The following is an 18,056-nucleotide window of genomic DNA, read 5'->3' as shown; positions in this document are numbered from 1 at the left end:
ATACATTTCATCTGTATCAATATTATTCAACACTAGATAATAAGAAAAGAGAACGTTTTTCTTACCTCTCAAGTCGTTCTCTTCATCTTTGTCTTCTTCACCGTCGTCAACCGCCGTCTCCTCCGCCGCAATCTGCGCTGACGACGCTGGTGCTTCATCGCCTGGAGAAGCTTCCATTCGCTCCGTTCTCTCTCCTCTCACACTTGTTTCACACTGCTAGCGTGGCTTGGTTATTAGCCTTACGCTTATCCAACATAAGCGATCATGGGCTGGGCCACTGACTTGCGTGTACAGTGCTGGGCCAGTTTCAATATGGTATCAGAGCAGGTATAGTGCCTACTCTGTTTCCGTTGCCTCTGATTCATTTCTTGGTATCCTCTTGGGTTGTTTCTTGGGTTCTTTTCTTATGGATCAAACAGATCAATCCTACAACCCATCCAGTTCTTACTACTTACACCCAGGAGAATCTCCCAGCCCAGCCAGCCCCTACTACTTACATCCAGGTGAGAACCCGGGTCTCACTCTCATTACACAGACTCTAAATGACAACAATTACTCCTCATGGAGCAGAAGTATGAGAAGAGTCTTGCTCTCCAAGAATAAAACAAAGTTTATTGATGGGTCCATAAAGAAACCTCAGAAAACTGATGCACTGTTTGATGCATGGGAAAGATGTAATGTGATGATATTATCTTGGATAATAAAGACTCTCTCCCCACAGATTGCTGAAAGTGTCATATACATAGAAGAGGCCAAGGAACTGTGGGATGAACTGAAAGAACGCTTCTCCAAGGGAGATTATTTCAAGATTTCAGACTTGCTGCAGGACATACATTCTATCAAACGGGGAGAAAGGGGAGTGAGTCAATTCTTTACTGATCTGAAAATCCTATGGGAGGAGTTGGAATTTCTAAGACCCATCCCTACTTGCACATGTAAGATTCAATGCAGTTGTGAGCTCTCCAGAATCTCCTTAAAATACGGGGAAATGGAGCATGTGATATGCTTCTTGAAAGGGCTAAATGATTCCTACAACACTGTCAAGACACAAATTCTTTTGATGGACCCTCTACCTAATGTCAATCGGGTCTTCTCTCTCATTATGCAACAAGAGAGACAAGAGAAACATAGCTCTCCCGAGGTCAAGGTCCTGGCAAATGCTAGTGATAAGAACAATCAATGGAAGGGCCAGGGAAGGGGCTCTGGATTTCGTGCCCAAGGGAGAGGAAGGGGCAGAAATCCCAACTATGGAAAGCAATGCTCCTTTTGCAACAAGATGAACCAAACTATAGATGAGTGCTACTCTAAGCACGGATATCCTCCTTGGTATAAGAAAGGTGACAACAATCAAGACAAGAGGGCTGACTAGGGCACTGCCAATGCCTGCCAGAACAGCACTGAAACAGAAGGGGTTCAGAGCACACATCAAGCTAATAATGGCAACGTTTTTAACTCTTTCACAGCCGAGCAGATGCAAAAGCTCCTCAGAATGATGGACAAAATTGATGAACCTCCTCACAAGGTCAATCAAGTCCAGAGAAGCGACACTGAACATAAACAAGGTACTCTTTCATGGATAATAGACACTGGTGTCACAGATCATGTGACACATGATAGGACAAATTTTGTCACTTTTTATAAAATTAAACCTATTTCTGTGAAACTGCCAAATAATACTGTTCTAACTGCTGAACATGCTGGAACTGTACACTTTTCCAAGGATTTTATCATTTTTAATGTTCTCTACATCCCTGAATTCTGTTTTAATTTGATTTATGTTCAAAGTCTCATTAAAGACTTGGATTGCAGTCTAACCTTTTCCTCTAAGTCTTGTCAGATAAGGGAGAATCATACATTGAAGATGATTGGATGTGCTAATTCTTGGAAGGGCCTCTATTATCTACAAGCTTTTCCCAGATTTGATCAAAGATATATTGCTAAGACTGTCTTTTCTTTTAAGAATCTTAATGTAAACCTGTGGCACTGTAGATTGGGCCATCCAGGAGACAAGGTTATGAAACATATATGTGAGAATTTTCCCTATGTTAAGGTTGACACTAACATTGTTTGTGAAACTTGCCACTATGCTAAGCAACGAAAGTTACCTTTCCCTAAAAGTGTTTCTGTCACCACTGATTGCTTTGAAATTGTGCATTGTGATATATGGAGTCCCCTTAATACTGTTTCTGTCCATGGTCATAAGTACTTTCTAACCATAGTAGATGATTACAGTAGGCACACATGGGTTTTTCCTATGAACAATAAGGGTCAAACTAGAGAATTATTGCAAAATTTTGTTGCTAAGATTAAAAATCAGTTTGGCAAACTAATTAAAACTATAAGATCCGATAATGGCCCTGAGTTTAGTTGTATGGATTTCTATAATATGCATGGAATCAACCACCAAAAGAGTTGTGTTGAGACCCCGGAACAAAATTCTGTTGTTGAAAGGAAGCATCAACATATACTAAATGTGACCCGTGGTCTCCTTTTTCAAGCCAATATACCTAATGCATACTGGTCTTATGCTGTTGGCCATGCTGTTTATCTAATAAACAGATTGCCTACTGCCATTCTTAACCACAAAACACCTCATGAAATTCTCTACAAATTACCTCCCACCTTTTTAAATCTCAAAACCTTTGGCTGTTTGTGCTTTGCCTCAACTCTAGAAAATAACAGAAGTAAGCTCGACCCTAGAGCTAGAAAAGGAATTTTTCTAGGATATAAATATGGTGTGAAAGGATACATTGTGCTTGATATAAATAGTAAGGAACTCTTTATAAGCAGAAATGTCGTTTTTCATGAAGACATTTTCCCTTACAAAGAACCGCAAGGCAGCATAGTAGACTGTGATGTTGAAAAAGACAAAGTTGATACCCTGATTGACCTCCTAAAGGACCAATACCCTACTAGTAATGACAGACATGATGAGTTCGATATTACTGAGCAAACAGAAGTGGAGCAGCCAGGAGAGCAGCTCTCTAATAATGAAGAGAACAGTACTGGAACCAGTAACAGTCCAAACAGTCAGAGATACATAAGGTCTGACAGACCCAGAAGGACTCCTACATACTTGAAGGATTATGTTAATCAGGTGAATCAATCCTCAACTGTTAAAAATGGTTTAAAAACTCCCTATCCCATTTCTGATTTGTTATGCTGTGATAACCTTTCAGAAAAACATTTAAAGTACACTATGACTGTCACTGGGAATAAGGAGCCCAGATCTTACAGTGAGGCAAAAGGGATGACTGAATGGGTAGAGGCCATGCAGAGAGAAATCCAAGCTCTACAAGACAATAACACATGGGTTTTGACTCCACTGCCTCCAGGGAAGACTACAATAGGATTTAAATGGGTGTATAAAACCAAATACAGTGCTGATGGTGGCATTGAAAGGTACAAAGCCCGTTTAGTGGCAAAGGGTTATACACAGCAGGAGGGCATAAACTATCTAGACACCTTTTCTCCTGTGGCTAAACTTACCACAGTCAGATTACTTATTGCCCTAGCTGCTTCTAACAGTTGGTTTTTACATCAACTGGATGTTGACAATGCTTTTCTGCACGGAGACCTTAATGAAGAGGTCTACATGGAACCACCCCCGGGTCTAGATGTATGTAATAAAGGACAGGTTTGCAAGTTGACCAAATCCTTGTATGGCTTGAAACAAGCCAGTAGGCAATGGTTTGAAAAACTTTCTTCCTTTCTAACCACTGCTAAGTTTGTCCAATCTAAATCTGATCATTCTTTGTTTATTAAAAGGACACCTACAAGCTTTATTGCTCTCCTTGTGTATGTGGATGATATTGTGTTAACAGGGGACTCTATGATGGAGATCAACTGCATAAAGGAACTACTCCACAATAGGTTTCGAATAAAGAACCTAGGAGAACTCAAATACTTCCTAGGGCTGGAAGTAGCTAGATCTAAAAAGGGTATCCACCTATGTCAAAGAAAATATGCCTTAGATATACTGGAAGAAACGGGAATGTTGGGCTGTAAGCCTTCATCTACTCCCTTCCTAAGTGACATAAGCTCCTTATACAAATTGGACAGCTACCTGGATGACCCAGGACCTTACAGGAGGCTAATAGGGAATTTGCTTTACCTTACAAATACAAGACCCGACTTATGTTTTTCAGTTAATTTACTTAGTCAATTTGTTCAATCACCTACTGATTATCACTATCGGGTCATTCAACATATTCTCAGGTACATCAAATCCAAGCCCTCTAAGGGGTTGTTTTTCCCTGCTGACTCTCCTATGCAGCTAAAGGCATTTAGTGACTCTGATTGGGCGACATGTCCCAACACCAGAAGATCCACAACAGGGTTCTGTATCTTCCTTGGATCTTCTCTTATTTCTTGGAAATCTAAGAAGCAGAGAACTGTCTCCAGATCCTCTACTGAAGCTGAGTATAGAGCTCTTGCAGCCACTGTATGTGAGATACAATGGCTTAGTTATCTCCTACAAGACCTTCAAATAGAAGAGTCAGGAACTCCTGCCTTGTATTGCGACAACAAGTCTGCAAGGCATATAGCTCACAACCAGAGCTTTCATGAACGGACCAAGCATATCGAGCTTGACTGCCATGTTGTCCGTGAGAAAGTTCAGGAACACCTTCTCAACCTTCTTCCCGTGCGCTCCGACGAGCAGTTGGCTGACATCTTCACAAAATTTCCTCATCGCGTCAGATTTAGGTCGATTGTTCCCAAGCTTGGATTAACGACCATCCATCGTCCAGCTTGAGGGGAGGCTATTGGGAATCAAGATTAATTCCTTACTATCAAGAAGACAGTAATTTAATGTTTTCTGTTATGATTTACGGTTATTGGGTTTTTAGGTTTTTAATAGTTAGTTAACAGAGCTCTATGAATAGAGCTCTCTCTCTTTGTTCAAAGTAAGAAAGACAATATACATTTCATCTGTATCAATATTATTCAACACCAGATAATAAGAAAAGAGAACGTTTTTCTTACCTCTCAAGTCGTCCTCTTCATCTTTGTCTTCTTCGCCGTCGTCGACCGCTGTCTCCTCCGCCGCCAATCTGCGCTGACGACGCTGGTGCTTCATCGCCTAGAGAAGCTTCCATTCGCTCCGTTCTCTCTCCTCTCACACTCGTTTCACACTACTGGCGTGGCTTGGTTATTAGCCTTACGCTTATCCAACATAAGCGATCATGGGCTGGGCCACTGACTTGCGTGTAGAGTGCTGGGCTAGTTTCAATAGAATATGATATGGATGAAACGACTTTGATTATGAAAGAGTATTCCGGGGAGGAATATCTCATGAATGGATATTGGAATTGGTAAAATATGAATGTGGGCACGCTAAGCTGGCGGTTCATCCTGATATTCTGTGATTACTCATTCTCACGTAGAGAAGGGTAAGTCATGTGTGGGAATGGCAGGAGGTCCTAGTCCTTAAGGTTAATTTGGACAGATAGGACTAACCTCGGGTGGTAGCTGTTGAGGGTATCCCAGTTACTACATCACCAGGGTGCACGAACGTTGTAGCTACACATAATTCATACAGTCCGGACAGTCAAAGTCTAGTAGTAGGTTTTGCATGTAAAAGTGAATGAATTATCTCGTTTATTTGAATTGTGTGAAATCTATGTTGATAATTGAATTGAATTACATAAGCTTATCCTACTTCCTGTCTTGTCCGTTTTGTACGTTCGGTGGTTGTCTTTCTGTTGCAATGATCATCCGTGTGGATGTGAGCAGATGCAGAAGCGTTGCTAGAAGAGGCACTAGAAGAAGAAAATTTGGTAGAGGTAGATGTTAAGGTCGAACAGTAGAACGTTCGTCCATCTGCTGTTTTATTATCTTAGAGGACCGTTCGGTATAAGTATTTTGTAAACCGATCGGTCTAGGATTGTATATTTGTACAGTTTTAACCCCTTGCTATTTTGTAAGGTCGTTCGACCATAACCGTACGTTCTATCTTTTGTAAAAACTGATATGTAGTATTATAAATGTGATGTTCCTATTATATGACTTTATACTATATTTTTGGGATGTTACAAAATATCTTATACTTTTTTGTGGATAAATATTTTGAATATTTAACTTTTAACGTTAATTATAAAACATTAATTATATTTACACCTATTTCGAATATCCTTGAATAGCATTTTAAAACACAATCTTCAATTTCCATCGAAATATTTTAATTAAAGAAAATATAACATTTATTTGTATTATGTATAGTAATAAATTAGTATATGTATGTGGTATAATTAGTTTCTTTTATAAATTTTTGTAAGCATATTTATGTTATATATTGTAACATCCCAATAAATAGTAACTACCATTAATTAGAATTAATTACAATTAACAGTAATCAGTCATCAGTCTTTACAACTAAACAAGAGATAGAAACCGAACGGCTATAAGTTCCAGCGATTACAAAGTCGAGCCCCAAAGTAAACAACGAAAGCTAAAAACGAACGGTTTTACAATACAATAACCGAACGTCCAAAACGCTAATAAAACTACTAACAGCTACTAAGAACGAGCGAGCTACTGCTCGGCTTTAACTTCCACTTCGACCAGGTTGGCGTCTTCCAAATTTTCTTCTTCCAACATAGCATCAAGTGGCGCCTCCCCATCTGCTCACATCCACAACGGATGATCATTGCATTGACAAGACGGACATACAGCAACAGTAGACAACACAAGGAGAGTGCAAGGGTAAGCTTAGGTAATTTAATTTATACATATCACATACAATTTTTAACACAAGCATTTAACACACAAGACATGCACCAATACGTATAAGCAAAATATAAATCATCCAACTACCCTAAGACAGACCGTCCGGACTGTGTGAATCCAAGTAACCGCAGGCGTTCATGCACCCGGTTGGTGTAGTAACTGGCATTCCCATCAGCTGCCAACCGAGGTTAACCCTAATGGCCTCCTGCCATTCCCACGCATGACCTACTCCCTCTACATGAGGAGAGCACTCACGGAATATCAGGATGATCAGCCATCAGCGATTTTTCCTTGGTCACACTTTACCATTCAACATAATCATTCATAGAGACGTTCCTCCTTGGAACGCTCGTTCAAATTCCAATTTCACAACTTCATCTCAAATATGGTTCGCATACTTCACAATTCCCTCAACATCATACTTTCATTCTTAGTTACACTTCTTTAAAATACGAACGTTAATTCACTGTATAGACGGACGCTATTTGGAAAGCAGGACGAACGCTATTTCGAAAGCAGGACGAACGCTATTTAGAAAGCAGGACGAAAGCTATTTAGAAAGCAGGACGAACGCTATTTATACGCGTGCTGAATAGGAGACCTTGCGTGATTTAGAACGTACGCTCATTATAAAGTCAAACGCTATCAACAACGAACGCTCGACAAAAGGTCGAACGCTAGCAAAGACGCACACTCGACATAAGGTCGAACGCTAGCAAATCATTTATTCTTGTGAACGAACGTTCGGTCTAAGACCGAACGCCACTTAGTACTGACACTAAATTTAGGATTTCAAATGGGGACGCTCGTTCTAAGACAGCATCCTTTCCAAAACGAAAGAATTTGACTCTAATTCAAATTTAGAGAAGACGAACGGTAAATGACCGCACAAGGACGAGCGTAATTGATCAATCAGAGACAGAATATTTTTCCCGACTTCTCGTTTTACAATGACTTTACAGATTTTCATAACTTATGATTTCTCTCCACCATAATTCTCATACATTCCAGAATTCATATTATCATCTCATCAATATAAAATTTTCCAGTTCTAACATATCATCATCAACATCCAGTTCAAAACATTAACATTCCAAATCATACAGAAAATTTAATCATATCCTAAATCATGCTTCTACTTCTCTGCGTACAGTTCAACCAATAACATCATAAACATTCAGTTCAAAGCATTTACCGTCATATACAACCAGTACAACATACACATACATGCATACTTCAAAATTCATATATTTCATACAATTCACATCCAACACACTTCCTTACTGTCATAAACATCAACCAAGTATTAAATCAAATTACTCAAGCTTCCCTTACCTGGTTCAGCAGTGACTTCCAAATGCTAAGGTTTCGCTCTTGCTCTCACAGATTTCTATCCAGCAACTTACACAACCAAATCCACTTAACCTAATATCACGAAACCATAGACAGATCAGACCCCTAACTCACGCATGCAACCAAAATTTTGGTTTGCAGGAACAGAAGAGAAGAACGTTCCAGGGAAGAGAACTCACCAGTCACAGAATGTAAACTTGATCGGTTCAATTGAAAGCTTACAGCTCCGAGAATGATCCTACGGTTTCTGAAATGGAAACAGAGGTGCTGGTGGTGAGTGATCGTAGAGAGAAGATGGAAAGGGTTTAGAGAGAAGTTGGAGAAAAATGGTTAGGGTTTCGTGAGGAAGAAGATGAAAGCTTGAATTGAAGTGAAGCGTATCAGAGAAATTATTTTCTCTTCCTCGCCAGCCAGCCATGCATTCACGCACTGCCACATGGTTTTCCACTAACGTTTTAGAAGCTTCTGACGTGACAGTAGAGTGACAGCGCATGCAGAGGGTAAAAATTTCCTTCCTCTACGCAGAACCAACGTCCAATCCACTGCATGCCACTTGTTTCCCACCAAGCTTTCCGGAACGCTCCCTTAGTGACACATGGCAGGCGCATGCAGATTGGTTTTGACGTGTCAAAACGTGTTTAATGGTGATTAAAGAGTGGATTTTGGTGCGTTAATTATTTAGGGCTTCACAATCTCCCTAACTACAAAAATTTTCGTCCTCGAAAATTCTAAAACTTACCAGTTAAACAATTGAGGGTACAGCTCCTTCATGGCCTCTTCAACCTCCCATGTTGAGTCTCCAGTCCTCGCATCCCACACCACCTTCACCAGATTAACTTGTTTTCCCTTGTAGAGCTGGATACGACTATCTTCCACTCGGACTGGTTGCATTTCCAGGGTTCGGTTTGGACGAAGCTGAACGTCTTCCAACTCCAGTACGTGTGATGGATCAGATATGTATTTGCGGAGCTGAGAAACGTGAAAGACTGGATGCAGGTTGGACAGTTGAGGTGGTAGGGCTAGTTCATACGCAACTGATCCAATCTTCTTCAGAATCTGATAAGGCCCTACGAACTTGGGTGAAAGCTTCTTTGGACGGAGAACTCTTCCCACTCCAGTGATTGGATTTAATCTGAGAAACACGTGATCTCCCGCAGCGAACTCCAAGGGTCTTCTCCTCTTATCAGCATAGGATTTCTGCCTGCTTTGAGACGTCTTCAGTCGTTCTTGAATTAGTTTCACCTTCTCGGTTGTTTGCTGAATTAACTCTGGTCCAGTGAAAACGTTCTCGCCTTCTTGGAACCAACACAAAGGTGTTCGACACTTCCTTCCATAAAGAGCTTCAAACGGAGCCATCCCTATGCTTGCTTGAAAGCTGTTGTTGTACGTGAATTCAACGAGCGGCAGAACTTCATCCCAAACTCCCACATGATCTAGGACGCACGTCCTCAATAAATCCTCAAGTGTCTGGATGGTTCGCTCAGATTGGCCATCCGTCTGAGGGTGATGAGGGTGATATGCAGAACTCATTCGTAGTTGACTTCCCAACTCGCCTTGCAACGATTGCCAAAAACGAGACGTGAATCTTGTGTCTCGGTCTGAAATGATACTCGAAGGAACTCCATGCAAGCGAACGATCTCCTTCACGTACAACTTTGCCAGATTCGTCATTGACATTTTCAAGTTAACTGCTAGGAAGTGAGCGCTCTTAGTTAACCTATCTATGATCACCCAAATCGAGTCATGGTTTCTGACTGTGCGCGGTAGATGGGTCACAAAATCCATAGAAATACTGTCCCACTTCCATTCTGGAATCTCCAATGGCTGCAGCAATCCACCTGGTCTTTGGTGTTCGACCTTCGCACGTTGACAGGTTAAACAAGAAGATACAAAACGTGCAATGTCACTCTTCATTCCAGGCCACCAAAATGATGAACGTAGATCCTGATACATCTTAGTCATGCCTGGATGCATGCTAAGACGGCTATGATGTCCTTCCTCCATTATAATCCTCTTCAGCTCACCATCGTTTGGAACGCAAGTTCTATCCATATAGCGCAGTAAGCCACCCGTACCAATATTGAATTCCTTAGCCTGATCTGTGCCGAGCGCACTCAATATCTTAGTCAATTCCTCATCTTCACGCTGCTTCACTCTGATCTGCTCAAACACATCACTGGAAAGTACCAGGTTACAGCATCTAATCACGTTCGCTCCCAAATCGAACCGTAACCTTAGATCTCTAAAACTTTCTACCAAACTCAGCTCCTTCACCATCATTGCCGAGACTCTCACAGCCTTCCTACTCAAGGCATCAGCCACCACGTTTGCTTTTCCAGGATGATATAACAGCTCGAACTCATAATCTTTCAAGAACTCCAGCCACCTCCTTTGCCTCATATTCAATTCCTTTTGATCAAAGAGATACTTGAGACTCTTGTGATCACTAAATACTTGAAACGTTGCTCCATACAGATGATGTCTCCATATTTTCAATGCAAACACGACTGCTGCCAGCTCCAAGTCGTGGGTGGGGTAATTCTTCTCGTGGATCTTCAACTGCCTAGAAGCGTACGCTACTACCTTCCTTTCCTGCATCAGTACACAGCCCAAACCTTGAAACGACGCATCACAATATACTTCAAAAGGTTTGGTCGTGTCTGGAATGACCAACACTGGGGCGCTCGTTAATCTCCTCTTCAATTCCTGGAAACTCTCCTCACAACGATCAGTCCATGCAAACGGCTGATCTTTCCTGGTGAGATAAGTCAGAGGGGCTGCTATCTTAGAAAATCCCTCAATGAACCGTCTATAGTAGCCCGCGAGCCCCACGAAGCTTCTAACCTCTGTGACCGAACGTGGGCGCTCCCAATCCAGCACTGCTTTCACCTTGGCTGGATCCACTGCAATCCCTCCTGCAGAAACGACGTGCCCCAAGAACTGGATTTCCTTCATCCAGAATTCACACTTTGAACGCTTGGCATACAATTCTTTCTCCCTCAACACTCCCAAGACGATTCTCAAGTGATCTTCATGCTCTTCAACGTTCTTGGAGTAGACCAGGATGTCGTCAATGAACACTACAACAAACTTATCCAGATACGGTCTGAAAATCCTGTTCATGTAGTCCATGAAGATTGCAGGTGCGTTCGTCACTCCAAAGGGCATCACCACATATTCATAATGACCATAACGAGACCGAAACGCTGTCTTATGAATATCTCCCTCCTTCACTCTAATCTGGTGGTAGCCCGAACGTAGATCAATCTTCGAAAATATGCACGCACCTTGCAACTGATCCAGCAGGTCGTCTATCCTTGGAAGGGGATACTTGTTCTTGATGGTCAGCTTATTCAGTTGCCTATAATCAATGCAGAGTCGAGAGCTGCCATCCTTCTTCTTAACTAACAACACAGGCGCTCCCCATGGTGAAGCACTTGGCCTGATGAACTTCTTATCCATCAATTCTTCAATCTGCATTTTTAACTCCGCCAATTCTGCTGGTGCCATCCTATAAGGTTGAACCGAGATGGGTGCAGCAGTGGTCACCAAGTCGATCGTGAACTCGACCTCACGGATGGGAGGTAGACCAGGAACTTCATCCGGAAAGACATCCGGGAATTCATCTACTACCGTTCGTCCTCCACTGCTCTCGTTATTGGACGAACGCTCAATTTCGCTGTCTTCATACGTCAGGATCAGAAAACAGCTCGCTCCTTCCATGATGTCCTCCTTCAACTGACCACGATCAACAGATAATTCTTCCTCCTCCTCTCCTGGAAAGACCAACTCCTTATTTCCACAATCAATGATGATCCGATTGGTGGCCAACCAATCCATCCCCAGAATTACTTCTAAGTCTTGAAGGGGTAAGCAAATGAGGTTGACCTTATATCTACGCCCCTCAACTTCTATTGGACATCTCACACAAACTGTGGACGTCTTAATCCCACCAGCCGCTGGGGTTGACACCACCAGGTCGAACTGTAATTCACTCTCCACTAACCCAAGCTTCTCAACGCATGCCTTCGAGATGAAGGAATGAGTTGCACCCGAATCATACAACACACCACAAGGCTTTCCAAACAACAAGCAGGTGCTGGTGATGAGCGTACCTGAACGAGCGGCCTCAGCACCAGTAATCGCATACACTCTCCCCGTAGCTTGTGCACGTCCACCTCTGCCTTGTTGAGCTCTCCCAGCGTTCGGCGGTCTCATTGCCGCACGTCCTCCCACACTGCACTCGCTCTCCAAGTGCCCATTCCTTCTGCACTTAGTACAGTATTTTCCCCCATTCAGTTGAGGACAAGCCCACCGAAGATGTGGTCCTCCACACTGGAAACATGCTACATTCCTTGACTGTCCAGACTGTCCGACAGTAGTCAAGGCTTGGGATCCACTCGCGTTGCCTGCTGGACGAGCGTAAGGGGATCCTCTCTGATTTACATTCCCCTTCGAGACAATCGGCCCCCTTACTGTTTGTTGTTTCTTCAAACGTTCCGCCTCTGCCAAATTCTTCTCCAACACCTTAGCCCTCTCAACCATGGCAGGGAATGTTCGGATACACAAACTGGAAATTACCACCTTCAGATCACTGCGTAGACCGTTCTCAAATTTTCTGCACTGCCACTCCTCACTAGTGGCCATTGTATTGAAGCGAATCAAGTGTTTAAACTTGTTCGTATATTCCGAAACTGACATTCCTCCTTGGACGAGCTGTAGAAACTCAACCTCCTTGGCAAAACGGACACTGTTAGGGAAATATTCCTCATAGAACTTGTTTCTAAATACTTCCCAAGTAATCTGCTGTTGAGTGTCCATCAGAATGGCTCTGGCACTCGCCCACCAATGGCTCGCCTCTCCAGTTAACAAGTATTCAGTGTAGGCCAAGCGGTTCTCATCTGGACACCTCTTGGCATTGAATATCCTTTCCATATCCCTCAGCCACTGGTCAGCTTCGTCCGGAAGACACTTTCCACTAAACTTGGCAGGGTGATGCTGAAGGAAACTCTCCAAACTCCATTCAGCATTCGGTTGGGCAACGTTTGAAGAGGATGCTCCAGGCGCACCTCTAGTTGCAGCCAAGATCTCCATCAACTGCCTTTGCGTGTTTTCAGAGTTGACACGCGAGGCCTCCAAACCTTGCATAGCAGCTTGGTTTTGCTGCATCAGGGTGGCGTTCTGTTCCAGCAACGTGGTGTTCTGTTGATGCAGCCGTTCAACTACGGTTTCCAACAACCTAGTGCTGCTGGACGTATCGGACTCACTCGGTTGGGGAGGTGGAGGGAGTCTAGGCGCCATTCGTCCTCTGATTCATCAGAAAACTAGCGTCAGAATTGTTCAAAAGTTAAATGAGCAATAACTCATCCAGTACATAACAAGCACACAACGAAAGCAAAGTATGCTCATAACCCTACATGTCCTTTGATAGAACAAAACTGCTCTGATACCAATAAATGTAACATCCCAATAAATAGTAACTACCATTAATTAGAATTAATTACAATTAACAGTAATCAGTCATCAGTCTTTACAACTAAACAAGAGATAGAAACCGAACGGCTATAAGTTCCAGCGATTACAAAGTCGAGCCCCAAAGTAAACAACGAAAGCTAAAAACGAACGGTTTTACAATACAATAACCGAACGTCCAAAACGCTAATAAAACTACTAACAGCTACTAAGAACGAGCGAGCTACTGCTCGGCTTTAACTTCCACTTCGACCAGGTTGGCGTCTTCCAAATTTTCTTCTTCCAACATAGCATCAAGTGGCGCCTCCCCATCTGCTCACATCCACAACGGATGATCATTGCATTGACAAGACGGACATACAGCAACAGTAGACAACACAAGGAGAGTGCAAGGGTAAGCTTAGGTAATTTAATTTATACATATCACATACAATTTTTAACACAAGCATTTAACACACAAGACATGCACCAATACGTATAAGCAAAATATAAATCATCCAACTACCCTAAGACAGACCGTCCGGACTGTGTGAATCCAAGTAACCGCAGGCGTTCATGCACCCGGTTGGTGTAGTAACTGGCATTCCCATCAGCTGCCAACCGAGGTTAACCCTAATGGCCTCCTGCCATTCCCACGCATGACCTACTCCCTCTACATGAGGAGAGCACTCACGGAATATCAGGATGATCAGCCATCAGCGATTTTTCCTTGGTCACACTTTACCATTCAACATAATCATTCATAGAGACGTTCCTCCTTGGAACGCTCGTTCAAATTCCAATTTCACAACTTCATCTCAAATATGGTTCGCATACTTCACAATTCCCTCAACATCATACTTTCATTCTTAGTTACACTTCTTTAAAATACGAACGTTAATTCACTGTATAGACGGACGCTATTTGGAAAGCAGGACGAACGCTATTTCGAAAGCAGGACGAACGCTATTTAGAAAGCAGGACGAAAGCTATTTAGAAAGCAGGACGAACGCTATTTATACGCGTGCTGAATAGGAGACCTTGCGTGATTTAGAACGTACGCTCATTATAAAGTCAAACGCTATCAACAACGAACGCTCGACAAAAGGTCGAACGCTAGCAAAGACGCACACTCGACATAAGGTCGAACGCTAGCAAATCATTTATTCTTGTGAACGAACGTTCGGTCTAAGACCGAACGCCACTTAGTACTGACACTAAATTTAGGATTTCAAATGGGGACGCTCGTTCTAAGACAGCATCCTTTCCAAAACGAAAGAATTTGACTCTAATTCAAATTTAGAGAAGACGAACGGTAAATGACCGCACAAGGACGAGCGTAATTGATCAATCAGAGACAGAATATTTTTCCCGACTTCTCGTTTTACAATGACTTTACAGATTTTCATAACTTATGATTTCTCTCCACCATAATTCTCATACATTCCAGAATTCATATTATCATCTCATCAATATAAAATTTTCCAGTTCTAACATATCATCATCAACATCCAGTTCAAAACATTAACATTCCAAATCATACAGAAAATTTAATCATATCCTAAATCATGCTTCTACTTCTCTGCGTACAGTTCAACCAATAACATCATAAACATTCAGTTCAAAGCATTTACCGTCATATACAACCAGTACAACATACACATACATGCATACTTCAAAATTCATATATTTCATACAATTCACATCCAACACACTTCCTTACTGTCATAAACATCAACCAAGTATTAAATCAAATTACTCAAGCTTCCCTTACCTGGTTCAGCAGTGACTTCCAAATGCTAAGGTTTCGCTCTTGCTCTCACAGATTTCTATCCAGCAACTTACACAACCAAATCCACTTAACCTAATATCACGAAACCATAGACAGATCAGACCCCTAACTCACGCATGCAACCAAAATTTTGGTTTGCAGGAACAGAAGAGAAGAACGTTCCAGGGAAGAGAACTCACCAGTCACAGAATGTAAACTTGATCGGTTCAATTGAAAGCTTACAGCTCCGAGAATGATCCTACGGTTTCTGAAATGGAAACAGAGGTGCTGGTGGTGAGTGATCGTAGAGAGAAGATGGAAAGGGTTTAGAGAGAAGTTGGAGAAAAATGGTTAGGGTTTCGTGAGGAAGAAGATGAAAGCTTGAATTGAAGTGAAGCGTATCAGAGAAATTATTTTCTCTTCCTCGCCAGCCAGCCATGCATTCACGCACTGCCACATGGTTTTCCACTAACGTTTTAGAAGCTTCTGACGTGACAGTAGAGTGACAGCGCATGCAGAGGGTAAAAATTTCCTTCCTCTACGCAGAACCAACGTCCAATCCACTGCATGCCACTTGTTTCCCACCAAGCTTTCCGGAACGCTCCCTTAGTGACACATGGCAGGCGCATGCAGATTGGTTTTGACGTGTCAAAACGTGTTTAATGGTGATTAAAGAGTGGATTTTGGTGCGTTAATTATTTAGGGCTTCACATATATGTACTATATAAAAGATAGGAAATAGAATATTTTTATTAATATTCTTGATAATAAAATTTAATTAATTAATTTTAAAAAATTCATTGGTTTTATGAATAACTATTTTGATATTTTAACATTGAGCACTTCTTTATGATAATTAGTGTTTATTCATTGTGTCTTTAATTGTAATATGTTAATTACTTTATTCAGGGAAGATACATTTTTATTAGAACTGAATTATGTATTAATTGTTAATAAAAATTATTCAGTTTCACAACATTTAATTAAATTCTTATAAAAGAGAGATATTTATATACCTTTTAATTAATATACCTAGAACCTATGTATTAATTTTATATTTTATATTTATTTTGAAGGAAGAGAAAGAAGAATAGAAAAGGTTGGTGGGGCCACTTAAGGAACACGTGCGTGGCAGGATTGTGGGAGAGAAGAGTACAAAGAGTGGTGCTGAGTAAGCACGTGCGAGGTGAGGACCTTTGTTTTTTGTGTTTCCTTCTTTCGCTCTTTTATAAAGTGGTGTCAGTCATGTTGGTGGCGTGGGAAACGTTGCTTCGGGCCTTCGACTTTTCTTAGACCCACGTTGACTTTAAGTCTTTAATTTCTCTCTAATTTTTTTTCTAATTACTATTAATCTCAACTGGCTAAAAATAAAATATTTGAATGAAAAATAAGATTTCCCATTGGTGAACTTTTTTAAATGATTACAATTAGGTTTAGAGAAGAAAAAATATACCACGTTGACTTTAAGTCTTTAATTTCTCTCTAATTTTTTTTCTAATTACTATTAATCTCAACTGGCTAAAAATAAAATATTTGAATGAAAAATAAGATTTCCCATTGGTGAACTTTTTTAAATGATTACAATTAGGTTTAGAGAAGAAAAAATATATGACAATCAGTTTTTTTATATAATCAGTATATATTAAAATAAATAGATAATTTTAAACATTAATTTGTAAACCACTTGAATGGAATTCTAAGTTTAGTTGGAGTTTAGTTCACAATACAATTAATTATAATTGATTAGCCAAATTCACGTCTTGTTTTTATGAAAATTTTTTAATTCAAATATAATATAAATGACGGAAACCTTTTTGTTTAACTATGAGGATATTCATGATAAAAATTTCTTGTCAAAGTAGGTTTCAAATCAAAGTGGTTTATCCAAATACATACTTTCCATAGGGTTTTGACAAAAGTCAAAAATGGTATATTTGAGTAGAAAAATAAGAATAATCTAAAGGAAGGTGCATATAGTAGTTGAGAGAATGCATTTAGTGATAAAATTCTTCAAATACTGCAAAAAGGCCAGTATAGTATCTTGCTCTCTACATAGGCTTTTAGAAAATTCCAGCCCTTAGTGTTACGAGGCCCATAGGTCCAACTGGGCAAAAAATTTAGATTCTCTACCATTTCATTAATTCTAATGTTTTTTTTTTCTGCCAAATTTGTTCGTTGTTTAGTGTTAAAGTGTAAGAGTATTGAGCATTCTAGCAAAGTTAGATGAGAATTCAACATGAGTTAGCACATCCACGTTAGGTACCTATTTAAAAATGAAAAACAAAAACCCTACTGAAGCCTTTTTCAAGAATTTTTTGTTGTAAATTATCAAAGAATTATATATCTGTTTTTCTATTTTTCTTAACTGTCATTTTGGAAAGTTTATAAACCTTTGATGTAATTATGTCATTTTGGATAATATATAAACCTTTGATGTAATTCAATTCATTTGTTATTGTTAGTATTTTGAGGTTGTGAAATGAATAGTTGATGAGATAGAGAAAATGTAGAGATAGTGAAATGTAGAGAAAATGTGGAGATAATAAAATATGAAAGTAGTAGTTGGAAGAAGTGTTGTAATTGTCTTAGTTGTGGTAGATGTTGTCTTCTTGTTTCAGATGATAGTACAGAAGGCTATTTATAGACCCCGTCTCTCTTTCACGACTATTCTAGAAAATTCTAGCTAGAACTTATGTAGAAAGTTCTAAGCTTTTTACCTATGTAGAATGTTCTTGATTTTTTCTTCCTATCT

General features: G+C 40.6%; 1 protein-coding gene and 2 long non-coding RNA genes across 3 annotated transcripts; 1 reads left to right on the top strand and 2 right to left on the bottom strand.

The window, feature by feature from the left end:
* The first annotated feature begins 264 nt into the window (after positions 1 to 264).
* On the top strand, positions 265 to 1,369 carry LOC148195202 (uncharacterized). Its single transcript, XM_088095117.1, has 3 exons — positions 265 to 327; positions 420 to 503; positions 722 to 1,369. Exons 1-3 carry the CDS (start codon positions 265 to 267, stop codon positions 1,367 to 1,369), a joined length of 795 nt encoding a protein of 264 aa, XP_087951243.1.
* A 5,005-nt stretch (positions 1,370 to 6,374) lies between these two features.
* LOC148195201 (uncharacterized) lies at positions 6,375 to 9,220 on the bottom strand. Its single transcript, XR_015781009.1, has 3 exons — positions 8,262 to 9,220; positions 8,065 to 8,154; positions 6,375 to 6,623 (listed from the first exon to the last, which is right to left on the bottom strand). It is a non-coding gene; the product is annotated as an uncharacterized LOC148195201 (long non-coding RNA).
* A 3,699-nt stretch (positions 9,221 to 12,919) lies between these two features.
* LOC148195200 (uncharacterized) lies at positions 12,920 to 16,007 on the bottom strand. The gene is made up of 3 exons (XR_015781041.1): positions 15,505 to 16,007; positions 15,308 to 15,397; positions 12,920 to 13,866 (listed from the first exon to the last, which is right to left on the bottom strand). It is a non-coding gene; the product is annotated as an uncharacterized LOC148195200 (long non-coding RNA).
* Positions 16,008 to 18,056: the final 2,049 nt, after the last annotated feature.

Source organism: Vigna umbellata, chromosome 7, assembly GCF_029865625.1.
Source record: "Vigna umbellata cultivar VRB3 chromosome 7, Vumbellata_1.0, whole genome shotgun sequence".
NCBI lineage: Eukaryota > Viridiplantae > Streptophyta > Magnoliopsida > Fabales > Fabaceae > Vigna > Vigna umbellata.
The sequence above is the reverse complement of the archived record's forward strand: the minus strand, read 5'-3'. Positions and strand labels throughout refer to the sequence as shown.